Genomic DNA, 13,310 nt, shown 5'->3' with positions numbered 1-13,310 from the left:
GTAGAGCAGATGTGATTCCTTTTAACCCAAATACCATTTTTAGTGAAACACAGAAGGTTGATCTTAAATTATCAGATCAAGAAGATCATTTTTTATCTTATAGCTTTTCTGTAGTCGTTTTGTCTGACTTTGCTTTCCTCTCCTTCACATTTCCTCGACCTCAGTGTTTGATCCCCAGACTCTTGACGAGTCCTGTCCCAGCTTGTTCACTGTGAGGGATGAGGTTTATGTTGAGAATTTACACCACTCCCCCAGAGGGCTGTCACAGGATATACACATTAATGGCAAATTACCAACCCGCCTTCAGTGTTTGTAGGATTAGGTGTTTCAAGATCATCACAAAGTAATACTAAAGGGAAGACAGTAGGATGTTTGGTTTCACCATTGGTAAGTGGCCATTGTTTCCACGCTGGTTCTCGCTCTCTGTCTGTTCTCTGTTAGAGTATGCAAGAGTTGGATCCTAGCCTGCTCAGTCTGCTCTCTGTGGGACATGCACACAGAGTGGAGAGTAGGGCTACAGAATGAGAACAACAAGAGGAGAGGCAGCTGAAGAGAGTGTGGGCATAACTAACCTGAAAATACACCAGGAGCAGAACCAGGGCTGCCAGTTATCCCCGATGGACATGGAGGGCTCTCATCCCATCAGTTTACTATTCATGCCCGTTCCTGAAGATGCAAATTCACATGTGAAAGAGGAAGAACATGACAGGCTTACAGCTTATTGCAGAAATGTAGTCATTGATTCCACATTTAAAGCTTTATCATAAAAGACAATGGCTTTTATTCCCAACCTTCCAATACAACAGTGTTGAATTTCTATCTGGTCCATAAAATGAACCATGATGATGAAAAGTAACACTTGAACAGCTCAATCCCAGAGCAGCCACAGTTTAAGTAGAAAGGAACCTTTAACAAAATAATACCAGGTTTAATGGTGCTATCACACATAAACATGTCATATTTTCTGTGTGAGGCCGTGCTGCAGCTCTGTGCTGTGTAGTCTGTGATCGCAATTACTGACCTGTTTGTGAGCAGTGCAACATGGGACTCCAGATACAAAAAAGAAAATGAAGTAATTCATTAGGCCTGTCTGGGTATTGGCTTTTTCTAACCACACACTTGTAAATCCATTGTGATATTGACCATCCATCATACAGTTAAACATATGCATAAAGGCCCGATGGAGTTTCCTTAATGTGCTGACTGATGCTGTTTTCTAATTATATGCATGCGTATTGTGTTTAGCAGTTGTAAGGCACTGGCCATCGCACAGTCAGTAGGAAGTTTGTCCAAGAGCCATAAAGCTACAAACTGCTTATTATTCCTAGACTGTCTGCTAACAGAGCAGGGCCGGGGGAAAACAAAGGGTTTTGTTTCAAGGGGTAATAACAGTGACATTGTAGGTTATGAATTAAAAACAGTAACAGGGAAAACTGGTTTTCTGGTGGTAATGCTACTGCTTGCCAACAGGGGTTAGGTTTTCACAAAACTGGGGCAAGGTTGACCCCAAGAAATACTGATCTCAATATCAAAGTTCTTTGGGGACATCTTTTTTTTTTTCTTTCTTTGATTTCACTGTTGTATTTTTAGAGTTCTTCTTGTTATTCTGAAAAAGAAGTCTCACCAGGACGGGCGTATGCAAACCAAAGGTAATTTTGGAACTCTCATTTACAAGGACGTCATTGTGTCTGCATCACATTTGTGTTTGTATAGCTCTGTGTTTGTATACACCCTGTGATAGACCTGTGGTCTTTGCAGACTGGCCGAGGCAATATCTTGGGAGCCGCTCATGTTTACTTGGTCCCTGAATGGAGGTTGTTATCAGCCCCGGTCACGTTGCATGTATTCACACGCACACAGATCCAGTTTCACATAGACGCACATGCACACTTACAAAGAGTTTCTTTCGAAATTTAACACACACACACACACACACACAGAGATGCAAACAAACTCCCTGAAGTGGCCGACTAGAAGGGCATGTCTTTGTCAGCAGATGTCAGGACGCAGGTGTGTTCTTGTGCCTCCCGCACTATTCGTTTCATCCTCTCCTCCAGAGGCTGTCCATTTGTCTCTGCCCCTGTTCCATTCCAGCCCACTCCGTTGGACTCCCCCAGGAGGACGCTCCCATGTCAGTGGTATCACAGGGAGGGGAGTGGAGAGTACAAACGTCCAGTAAAATCTACTCTACTGCTGTGGCACCACCTTTAAGATTAGATCAGTCAGACTGGGTCGAGGAGTCATGGTGAGGTTATCTTTAATGAGGAGACTTTTTTGTTTTTCACCTTTGCATTCTTTTACCTCGTGAGACTGGCTCATTATTTTTTTTTTCAAACAAAATAAAAAGGGAGTGCATTTGGCACCTAGTTTTAAAAGTCAAAGGTTTTGCTTAGCAGAAGATGAAAGGTTTCCGCTCATTGTCGGGGACAAGCAGCGGTAAGACCTTTCAAAGCTGTAAAAGTCACTGGGATGTTTCATTGGCAGATTTGCACACTCAGCATTTTTTGCAAAAGCATACCATCTTTCTGGGAGATGACTACAGCCCAGGCACAAACACACGTACGGCACCGACTCTGCTGAGAGATAGTGTAGTGACTGTAATACTGGGTCAGGCCGTCCAATTTATCCCGCCACCTTCCCATCATGCCTCATTGCCAACGCTAATGACTTCTGCAGAGTTACCATTTAAAGAGTGCTAAGGGAGAACTACTGCTCGGACATGGGGAGTATTTATCAACCTCTGTAAAAGGCAAGTTTGAATCCAGTGCTCAGGTGTCACTCCTGAGAGCCTGCCTTCACTTTGACTAGTTTTTACCCTGAGTCGATTTGCATATGAACAAAGAAAATCTCCTAAAAATGGCACCAGGGTGTAAATTGTTCAGACCCCGGAAACTGACAGAGTGAAATGAAGCCCGTCTGTGCTGCGTGTGAGCGACATTTATGTTGAGAACCAGTGACGAGGTCTGAGCAGACATGAAGGGATTCTCATAACAGCCATTGACAGTGTCTGAGAGCTGCCGCGAGGCATTCATCGTACCCCTCCCTACCATCAGACCCCCCCCACCCCCCAAACTGCCGCCGCTCTACATTTGTTCCCATTCAGGCTGCAACCTGACAACAAAGAGAGAGAGGCGTTTAGCAGGAAGGTTTATTTCTTTTATCCATTGGAGCGAAAAGTAAAAGTTACTCTGTTTTTCTTTTGTGTTTGTCACTGCCACCATATTCTGTGTACTTTCTCGACCTCTAATAACACCCTACAATAACAACACAACACATTTCTACCCTGCATCCATCCATCCATCCTCCCTGTCGTGGTGTGGAAGAAGGAGGACACTGATTGGCCAAAAGGGTTTAGCTGTAACATTGGACAGACCAAGAGAGGTCTATATTTGAAACATAGTTTGGATCTGGGACAGAAGGACGTGACCCTTACAGAGACGTGCAACTAGAATTTTTTTTAAAAGCCATTTTTCTGTATCTGGGAACACAATAATTTTTGACTGGTTTTCTTTTCTTTCTCAGTATTTGCTGGTTCATCAGATTTTTTTTTTTTAAAGATGTGCATTACTCCTCAGGATCCTCTCTGTCAAGATATTTTTTTCACTGTAAAATGCAGAAGTAGGATATTCCTCCAGTAGTTCTTGGGGAAGTTGGTGTGAGTCATTGCCAAGGCTCAGTGTGACAGTTGTAGACAGACAGGCTGGAACAGCAGCAGTCGACTGTCGACAGACTGTCGTCTAACTCGCAGTTGATTGGGTCACCTTTATGATATTGTCGTCCTCAGGTCTGTTCTTGGTCCGCCCTGACTTTGTTTTCTTCAAATTGATGTAAAAAAAAAAGAAGATTTTTTAAAATTGTTTATCCCCTAAGAAACACCGTCAAAAACATGTTTAGCGCCCCCTCTCTGTTATCATGATCTGACATCCCAACACAACATTGTTCTAAGGATTTTTGTACAGTCAAAGACACCTTGAACGGTATTCTTAGTCTTCACTCAGAATTGCCGTCAGCTCATTTCCATTCCATTGTGTAGCAGAGGTGGGATCCATATGCTGTGGCCGTTAATACACTTTGCAAATTATAGCCTTGTCATGGAGTGTAATAAAGTAGATCAAGAGCGGCTTAGTGTGAGAAGTGCTTCTGATAAAAATGTCCTGACACTAGTCAAAGGTGTAATTAATGAACTTGCAAATTGCCTTAGAGTCACCTTTTCTTTCCTTAGCTGTGGTTTTCCTGTCACACCCTCCTCTTGAGCCGTGTGTGGCAGCGGCTCAGACTCACGTCTGTGAGTTACAGCAGTTCTGGGTGAATCAGGAAGAGGGAAATTAAAATGTACATTCCTAAATAATTTGTATTTCGTTAACCGCCTCCACCCACCCCCGTCTTCAAACCTGCCCCCCCCATCACCCCTCAGTTCCTTGACGTGAATCGAAGGCTGGTGAGATATTGCATTACCACAGGTGTAAAGCAAGATGCAACATAATATTAGGAGTTTACACCTTGCCTGTAGTGGCACAGTGAGATCCCCACCATTTTTCTTAAAAGATTGGGTTTCAGGAAGCAAGGGCTCCCGAGGCTCCTGTGAAACATGAGGGCCTGTGATTCTCCCTCGGTTTCTCCACGCTGGCCGGCTGCCAGAACAGGCAGCTACAGAGAGATTTGTAACACAGGCATTGTGGGTTATCATTAAGCTAACGTATGGGTTGGGTGTTTATTGTAAAAGATATAGAGCCCCATGGCGGAGTGGGCTTTATTATAAATGTCCTGGGCTAAGCACTGGCCGCAAAAGAGTCAAATGTTTTATTGGCCATTTATTTTGACCACCTATTGTGTCAGCCTGTGGCAGAGAAGTGATCGAAGAGATGTCGCGATCTGACGCTCGCGGAAGAAGATGGAAGTCAGAATAATGAAGATCTGCAAAAATCTAGGTCCAACGCAGCATCCCAGTAGAAGTGTACCCACAATCCCTGTAAAGTCTGAATGTTTTGACTGTTGTATAACATATAGCACGTATGTAGCTCATATTTGGACACCGTTGACGGCTAAAAAAGTGTTTTTAACTAACATGTAGCACATATGTATGTAGCTTATATTTGGACACCGTTGACGGCTAAAAACCTTCCTGGGAAGAGGCTGTTGGTGGAAAAAGTAGCAGCATTCAACGTCCCATGTGATTGGCTGACGTTTCTAGAAATAACCAGGTCAGCTCTCCAAATATATTTTTTAAAATTTCTCACTTACATTGTGAGAATAATTAGAACTTAACACTCAAAAAAGTGACAGACTAACAGTGATTGCGGTCGTGGATGTGCATGTGTTCCTGAGTTATTGTTAGACAGATATCACAGTGTTTCAGTAGCTGGAGCATCATTTTAATCAGTTTTAACTCCATCATGCAGCAATTTCCTCCGAACATGACTGAGCCGTTAGCCAGCATCGTACATCGTACGGCAGTTTAACGTTTTCATCTGTGCTCGTGCCAACAGCAGCTCCTTCTTACCGTTTCGTCACTCTTCTCGAAAACATTGAGCTTGGCAGCATACGTCAGCTCTTCACTGTAGGCCTTCATCTCAGACTGGCCTTTTCATTGACTATAATCTGTTATACAACTTCCAACTGTTCTGTTAGGATGTGTAACAACGACTACACAGGTTCACACGTATCGACTCTCTGATGTCGGCCTTTTTCTCGTTATATTAACAATATGATACATTGTTTCTGACAGGGTTGTGTTTTTTTTTACTAATTTATTTCAAGCCAACTGTTGCTGAACATCATGTTTTACTGTATGTATAGAAATCAAAGTGAATTTTTTTTTCCGTTCTCCTTTCTTCCACCTCAGAGCTTTCCTTCAGATGAAGGGTGGCCATTTGCCAAGTACCTGGGAGCATGTGGGCGCATGGTGGCTGTCAACTATGTTGGCGAAGAGCTGTGGAGCTTCTACAACGCCCCCTGGGAGAAGAGGGTGGACTTGGCACGGCAGCTAATGGACATCGCAGAGCAGCTCACCAACAATGACTTTGAGTTTGCCCTTTACCTGCTCGACGTCAGCTTTGATAACTTTGCAGTCGGCCCCCGCGATGGAAAGGTTATCGTCGTTGACGCGGAGAACGTTCTGGTGGCGGACAAAAGGCTGATCAAACAGAGTGAGTGACAGCTCCTATCATTATCCATACACACGTGACCAATGTCTAATACATATCACTGTGTCGTCATGACAACAATAAGAAGTACTTACTGAAATGACAGACGTGGCTGCAGAAGTGGTTCACCAGTTAGGCAGTGAAACTAAAAAAAAACAAAACTTTTTTTTCCCCCATGTGACTTATCATATAATCATTGTCTGGCCTTTTAAATATTTAAATGTGTAGCCTGGTCTTTGCACACTCCACAGTGTGAATCAAACAGTGACCACAGCTCAAGTTACCCTTTATAAAAAAAAAAAAAAAAAAAAAAAAGTCACCAACTGTAGCCTGTGAGGCAGTGACGCAGGTTTGAGAGAGAGGACCCTGGGGACAGATGGCTGTGGGCAAATCTGCACATGCTTGAAGCTGCCTCTCCTCCAAGAATACACTCCACCAGCAGCAGCAGCAGCAGCAGCAGCACGGCTCCTGCCTCTGACACCCTCATCCCCATCAAAGAGGAGATTGCTGGGATAACAAGCCATCTCCACTGTCCTAGTTTTTTGGCCTCTCAAAATAAAATTCATAACAAGGACAAGGAGAGCAATACATCACACACTTTGTGTCCTACCCATGAGTAATCATTCCCGGGTGAAACTTCAGACACGGGGACCACCACCGTTAGGGGGTCTTACATCTGGGCCTGGACCCTATGTTGGAATGAAACCACTTGAAGTCAAGAAAAATAAGTTGTGTTTGATTTGTTTCCCAAGTAAAAAGCTGCATAATATACAATAGACAAGTGTATGATATGATAAATATATAGAATCTACAAGTCTTTTATGAAGTGAGGCAAGGTTTTTATTCCACTAATGATGTCAGGAAGCAGATGCTAACACTGCCTCTGTAAAGACAGGAACATGGTTTGGCTTTGCTACTGTGACTGTCAGTGTCGTTCACTTGAGACTTCCATTTCTGCCAAAGTTCCACAGTGTCCCCTGTGAGAGACATCTCAGCCACATCTCCATGTGTTGTACTGTGACAAAGGGTTTATTTTTATTTTTTATCATCTGCTAAATTGCACGATCTGACAGCACAAAATTGCACAATGTGTCCGGCACGCTCTGCTACAATAACACGTCGCCTCCCCCTCCGCTTTCACTTCCCTCCCTCTCATTTCTTTTCTTTTTTTTTTTTTCTTTCTTTTTACTTTGTTTGTGCCATGCTCAAAGTGCGTGTATTTACCTTATTGCCAGTGGCTGCAATTTTCCACCCTGCCACACTGGGCCTGTGTTAAAGACCTGAAGCACAATTGAGGTTGAGACTCCCTTTGTTTGGTGGAAGACATTTAGAGCCTGACATCTCAAGCTGCTCACTGTGGCCGTTCACAGTTTAAGCCTCAGGAATGTTTATGTGCTCTTTGTGTGTTTACATGCCCCGATCTGTGTGTGTGTGTGTGTGTGAGAGAGAGAGAGAGAGAGAGAGAACCACGGTGCAGTCGGAAGTTGGATGAAGGCAGTAATGAGTCTTAGGAGGTCAAGGTCATGTGTTAGACCACGGTCAGAAGTAGGCGTGGTGACCTCCACGAGCAGAGAGTCTGACCCCGACAATTAAAGCCTGATTTCTTTTTTATTTTATTTTTATTTTATTTTTGAAAGGCAGTTCAAGTGAGCGGTGCAAATCTCATCAGTCTGAACTGAGGCCGATTGATTTGCACATCAAAAGCAGGGAGAGAGCCAAGCAGCGTTTCCCCCCTTTTCATTAGGGGGCGTACTTTGTATTGATGCATTATGTTCGCACGAGGTACAGTACATGCATAGGTGTGTGAATGGGTGCAGTGTGTGGCACTAGAGAAGATGTTTCATACACACTCACTTTATAGTGTAACACAAATTTAATTAACTTTCATTCTCATCTCAGGCTGGAGTGATTTTAACTGCCTTACAGAAACACACACACACACACACACACACACACATTCTGTCCATCCTTCACTTCTGGAGACAGACTTGCAGTGTGAACACCTTTATGTCTCATGAATACCACCGCTGAATCCACGCTAACAACCATTCCGGTCCAACTGAGGCGGTAGGAGAATGTGAAGAACCTGAGCTTCNNGGGGGGGGGGGGGGGGGGGGGGGGGGTTCAAGATCTCACCCTTTTATAGTATTTATAAAAAGATCAACCAGTGTAAAATAAACCAACCTCAGTTTAGATGTTGTCTCACACCTGCCCCTAATTTCTATTTCCTGGTTTCCCACCTCCCCTGAAGTTCTCCAGCGAAGACACGTCTCACTCTTTAAAAAAAAAAAAAAAGCTGCTGCTTCTGTACCGTAAATATCGATGAATCCCTGGAAGAAGAAGAAGAAGAAGTAAAACAAAAACAAACTGCAGACGCTGTTTTCCAGAGAAGCATTGATTCTATAGAAGCTCATAAAAAATGAGGCAACTTCTTCATGGACTTGTAACATAAGTAAACATCTTCTCCTGGCAATCAATTTCCTGCCAAGTCCTTTTTTTATTGACCACCTTGTCAGGTTTTGAATTCCCATCACATTTGTGGTGAAGCAGGACCTCAGTAACGAGGGAGCGGAGGAGGAGCATCAGTGAGACAGACTTCAGTGGATTAACTCTGTTTCCTGTTCAGATTTTAGACTCATTAAGGACATTCACATCAGACCCCACCCCCAAAAAAAAGACCTCTCTTGCGACCCACCTGAGGGTCCCGACCCAGTCTTTTGGAAACAATGCCTTAGACAATATATCAGTGAAACTAAACGATGGGACTGTCAGCCTCAGTGCCAGTGCAGCTGTCTGTAGTCCTGCAGTTAAGTACTTTAGTTAGACTAGCAAAAAAAAAACATGGCCGCCTCGTGATGTCATTAAAACAGGAAGAGAGAGTTAGGTTTCCTACAGTGGACCAAGGGTAAAACCGTGGTGGTCTCTGCTCCTGCCATCAATACAGTAATACAGCTGTCACTCAGGGGTAATGAATCCAATCCCTCTTATTTTATATATCATTTCTACCAGTGGTGATTGAGTCTCTAAATATTTAATTTAAAAAAATTTAAAAAGTGTAATAACGTCATTGAGACACAACATTATCAATCTATGGAAACAGGAGGAACTTCAGTGTTTATCCATTTTATAAACTGCTCATTTGCTTCACCTGGCGGTGAGACCCGACCTGCACTGACCCGACCTGTACTGACCCGACCTGTACTGACCCGACCCTGCAGTGACTCAATGAATCTTAGATTTCTTTTAACTTTCAGTTTCGTCCTTGAGTCTGAATCCTCTCCTCTGGTTCTCCCGCTCTGAGTGTGTGTGTGTGTGTGTGGTTAGTGTGTGTGTGTGTGTGGAGAGTGGGACGGTCTCCTGATGCCACCTGTCAATCAACACCGAGGTGTGATGCATGACCAGCTCTCTGAAACATTAATTGCTTTCACCCCACCTTACTACACACACACACACACTCACACACACAGATGGTGGTTGAGTGTGAGTGCGTGAGTGTGTGTGTGTGCTGGGGCAGATCCATCTTCATCACCTGCTCTGATTGAGGCTGATACGCCCCTCCTCTTCAGGGGGAGGTCCAGGGGGGCCGTGGGCTAACAGGGCAGGTCTGGGTGTTTGATGGAGTCGTAGTGAGGGGCCAGAGGAGAAGTGCCTTACATGGCTGATACACTGATTACGTGTTAGCGCCCCCTGGGTCCGCCCCCTCCTCCCTACAACCCCATCGATCTGCTTTTTAATGCACAAACCAATAGCTCTCTCATCATTCCAGGTTATTTCCTCGGCCCCTCTCTTTCCTCAACGCCGTTCTCTGAAGAGTTGAGGAGTGAGAAAAAAAAACACCTTGAAATGAGGCAGGAGAACGGGTTTAATTTGCTCAATAAATCTGAGAAGTGGTTCATTTCTGTCAAATGAAATGGCAGATGAGTTTTCTAAGCGTGTGCTCCGAGAGTCAGTTTCCTTCAGATCCCATAAGGCTGGAGCGGACCTGACTGTTTCTGGTCAAGGTCGATTTTATAGCAATACATTTACATCCAAATGGTTTTTTGTTTTTTTTTTCAAACTGGTTCTGTCTTAGAATTACTAATTTTAAAACTAATTACTACAAGTCGTAAAGTCTTGTGTATCCAAACACATTTTTGACGCAGGTATTTATTTAAAAAATTACAGGTTATAGATACAATATCAAAAACTATTGAAATTGAATTGCATTATTAGATTATTTTTATTTATATATTATATTATTATATTTATACCATAAAACGTGGCATTAATGACTGTGATAAATGTGGTCCATGTATTTTCACCTTTGTTTTTATGCAAATAGGTACACGTTTATTAGAAAATATATTTATTGAAAAATATAATTTGACAGAAAATTACAAATTTGAAATGTTTGTGCTTTTTTTTATTTAGGAAGTGGGTCAGATTGAATCCCCAGTGAGCCTTTTTTGGCCCGTGGGCCATATGTTTGACACCCCTGATGTAGAATTTTTGAGAACTCTTTTTTAAAGTGTTTATTTTTTTTATCTATTTTTCTGCAGACAAGCCTGAAAATTACGACGTTTGGTACGAAAGCCGTTTCGAGGAGTGCGACCGCGAGGCCTGCCTCTCCTTTTCCAAGGACTCCCTCTGCTCAAGGGTCACCGTGGACCACAACTACTATGCCATCTGTCAGAACCTGCTGTCCCGGTTCGCTAAGTGGCGGGGAACCACGGGGGGCCTCCTCCACGACCCCCCCGCCCACATAGCCAAAGACGGACAACTGGAGGCTTTGTTGGACGAGTGCACCAAACCCAAAAAGCGCTACGGCCGCTTCCAGGCCGCCAAGGAACTGCGCGAATACCTCACACAGTTAGCTGCTGCATCCTACTCTGCCACCGCCAGGTAGTGAACGGAGTCGGCGTTTGAGGAAAACGCACCGAGAGACTGTCCGGACTCTAAAGATCCTGGTTCTTGTACATGATGTCATTTGCTCCGTGGTTTGATCTGGAGCAGGAAGGCTGTGAAGGCCTTACATCGAGAAGCGAGAGAATCCTCTTCAAAAGCAAATCTGGTGAGGCTCCAGCTTTAACCTGACTTGGCTCCGATGTGACAGAGCATTGTGGGACTGAGAGAGAGTCTGCTTCGAACCAGGGAACAGAGGAAACCTCTCCTCTCAGTTGGTGGCCCTGCCAGGTCTCTAAAAAAACAACAAAGAAGAAGAAAAAAGTGTGGAGTGAGAGAGGGCTGTGGACCCAGGCTAACACCAACCACCGCAGCCCTGACCTGGTCCATTTATGTGTCCACTCCTCAACCTATCAGAACTGCTGTGTTTCCTCTCACCCCCGTGGATTTCCCTCTGTTACCGTCTCACTCCTTATTCCTTTTTTCAGGGCTGAGTGTAAGGAGATGGCTACATTTACATTTTTGCTGTGCCATGGCTTTTTTTTCCCCTCCTCTGTAGCACGGCTGCAGGGAGGGTGGAGGTAGCATGAATCCTCCTGCTGTCAGGCAGCAGGTAGAGCAGGGAGATGCAGGGGAGCTGGGGTTTGGCTTTTCATGCAGTAGAGAAAGAAAAAACCCTTTACGGCTAACGGCAATCACACCACCAACCCCCCGGAACTTTACTTTTTTTTTTCTTCTGTTTTTTCTTCCCCGTTAATAGGAACCAGAGAGTGACAGCAGCACATAGAAAAGGGAAAAGGGTAAATTATACCGTGGCGTTCCCTTGATGCAGATGTGCCTATACCAAAGAGGCTATATGTTATTTTTAAAACCCCCGGCAGTACAGAGTGACGGCACACTTCCCTTCAGTCGTTCCCCCATAAAAGCTGCCCAAAGGAACCTCGGTGTGTACTTTATCTGGGGTGAACTTGCAGACATGCATACTGATGATCCACTCAGTATGAACAAAAGACAAAAGATTGGCAATACTTGATCTCAGCTGAACCCCCAGGGCCTTCTGTCCTCTCTGAAGGTGCATAAATAACCACCACACCGTCCGTGTTTATTTTCTTTTTCTTTAATGAATTTAACTTAAGGTATAAGTGATATTTTTGGGCCTTTTTCAACAACAGAAACATGGCTTCCAATGTTCTTTTTTTTCTTAGGGGACAAATCTTGTCAAACTTCAGTGCCATCAGCTCCTCCAGTTAATTAATAAAAAGGGAATAATTGTTTTAATTCAGTGGTTTTTCTTTTTTCTTTTCTTTCTTCTCCAGAGCTGGTTTCTGCTTCTTCTTCTTCTTTTTTCGTTTCTTTCTTCTCCAGAGCTGGTTTCTGACCTGCACTTTAAAAATTTGCAGCCCCGGATTTCTCTTAAATATTTAAACACCACTCAGAGGACGGGTTTATTTTACACTCAGCGGACCAAGGAATTTAAAGCGTAATCACAATAATAAGCTCATTTACTGCTGGATTGTTAGAGAGTAGTTGCAGAGGAGGAAAAAGGAAAAGACGAATCCTCCCGTGGACACGTCCGTAGTCTGTACATCATTTCTCTCTCTCTCTCTCTGTGTTTGTGATTGAAAACCCTGGTGTTGAGCAGCCTGGTCCGTCGACAGGTGATAATGGAGTTAATAGGAGTCACTCAATACACGGCTGAAATAAGGAAGCTTTTTTTTTTGGCATTCTGAGAAAAGCCCCGGAACACTGATGTGACCTTTGTCAGTTTGGAAAAGCAATAAAAAAAGAGGTTTGGCTTATGTGTTCTGTTGGTTTGGTTTTTGTTTTTGTTTTTCTGTTTGTTTTTTGGGGTTTCTTGTTTTGAAGCAGCAGCGTTCCCTCGGTTGTGTTGTATACAGTTCTGTTCACCGGTGTCTATAGGAGCTCTGGAGGGATTCGTACGTGCGTACCTAACTGTTCACTTTTGTACTGTACCGTTACTTTGTTTCTGAGTATTTTATCAGCATTGTCTGATTATTTCCTGTGCCTTTCATTCAAAAGTTGTATCGACAACTTTTAGTGGGTTTAAATATTGAATAAAAGAAGTTATATATATATAAATATATATATATATATAGATCTATAATCTCTTCTGTGTGGACTCTCCTTGATTTTTGTCTCTATTTACCTTCCATGATTTATGGTGTAAATCATCATCTAAGTCGGTTTGTGCTCGTAGCATGAAAAAAAAAAAGAAAAGCTTGGCGACCCGTCTCCCCCCCCACCCCCCCCCCCCCCCCCCCCCCC

The 13,310-nt window shown here is 43.7% G+C and overlaps 1 protein-coding gene across 2 annotated transcripts in view; it reads left to right on the top strand.

Moving 5' to 3' along the window:
* dipk2ab (divergent protein kinase domain 2Ab) overlaps window positions 1–12,324 on the top strand; it is a 30,908-nt gene extending 18,584 nt beyond the window's left edge. For both annotated transcript variants that reach the window (XM_008307832.3, XM_008307831.3), the window contains exons 3-4: window positions 5,843–6,146; window positions 10,682–12,324. In XM_008307832.3, the coding sequence (XP_008306054.1) occupies window positions 5,843–6,146; window positions 10,682–11,028 (651 nt within the window). In that variant the 3' untranslated portion in view covers window positions 11,029–12,324. The remainder of the gene's footprint in view (window positions 1–5,842; window positions 6,147–10,681) is intronic.
* Window positions 12,325–13,310: the final 986 nt, after the last annotated feature.

The sequence above is a fragment of the Cynoglossus semilaevis genome, chromosome 3 (assembly GCF_000523025.1).
Source record: "Cynoglossus semilaevis isolate Cse_v1.0 chromosome 3, Cse_v1.0, whole genome shotgun sequence".
NCBI classification, from domain to species: Eukaryota; Metazoa; Chordata; class Actinopteri; order Pleuronectiformes; family Cynoglossidae; genus Cynoglossus; species Cynoglossus semilaevis.
This window is presented reverse-complemented; position numbering and strand designations above follow the sequence as displayed.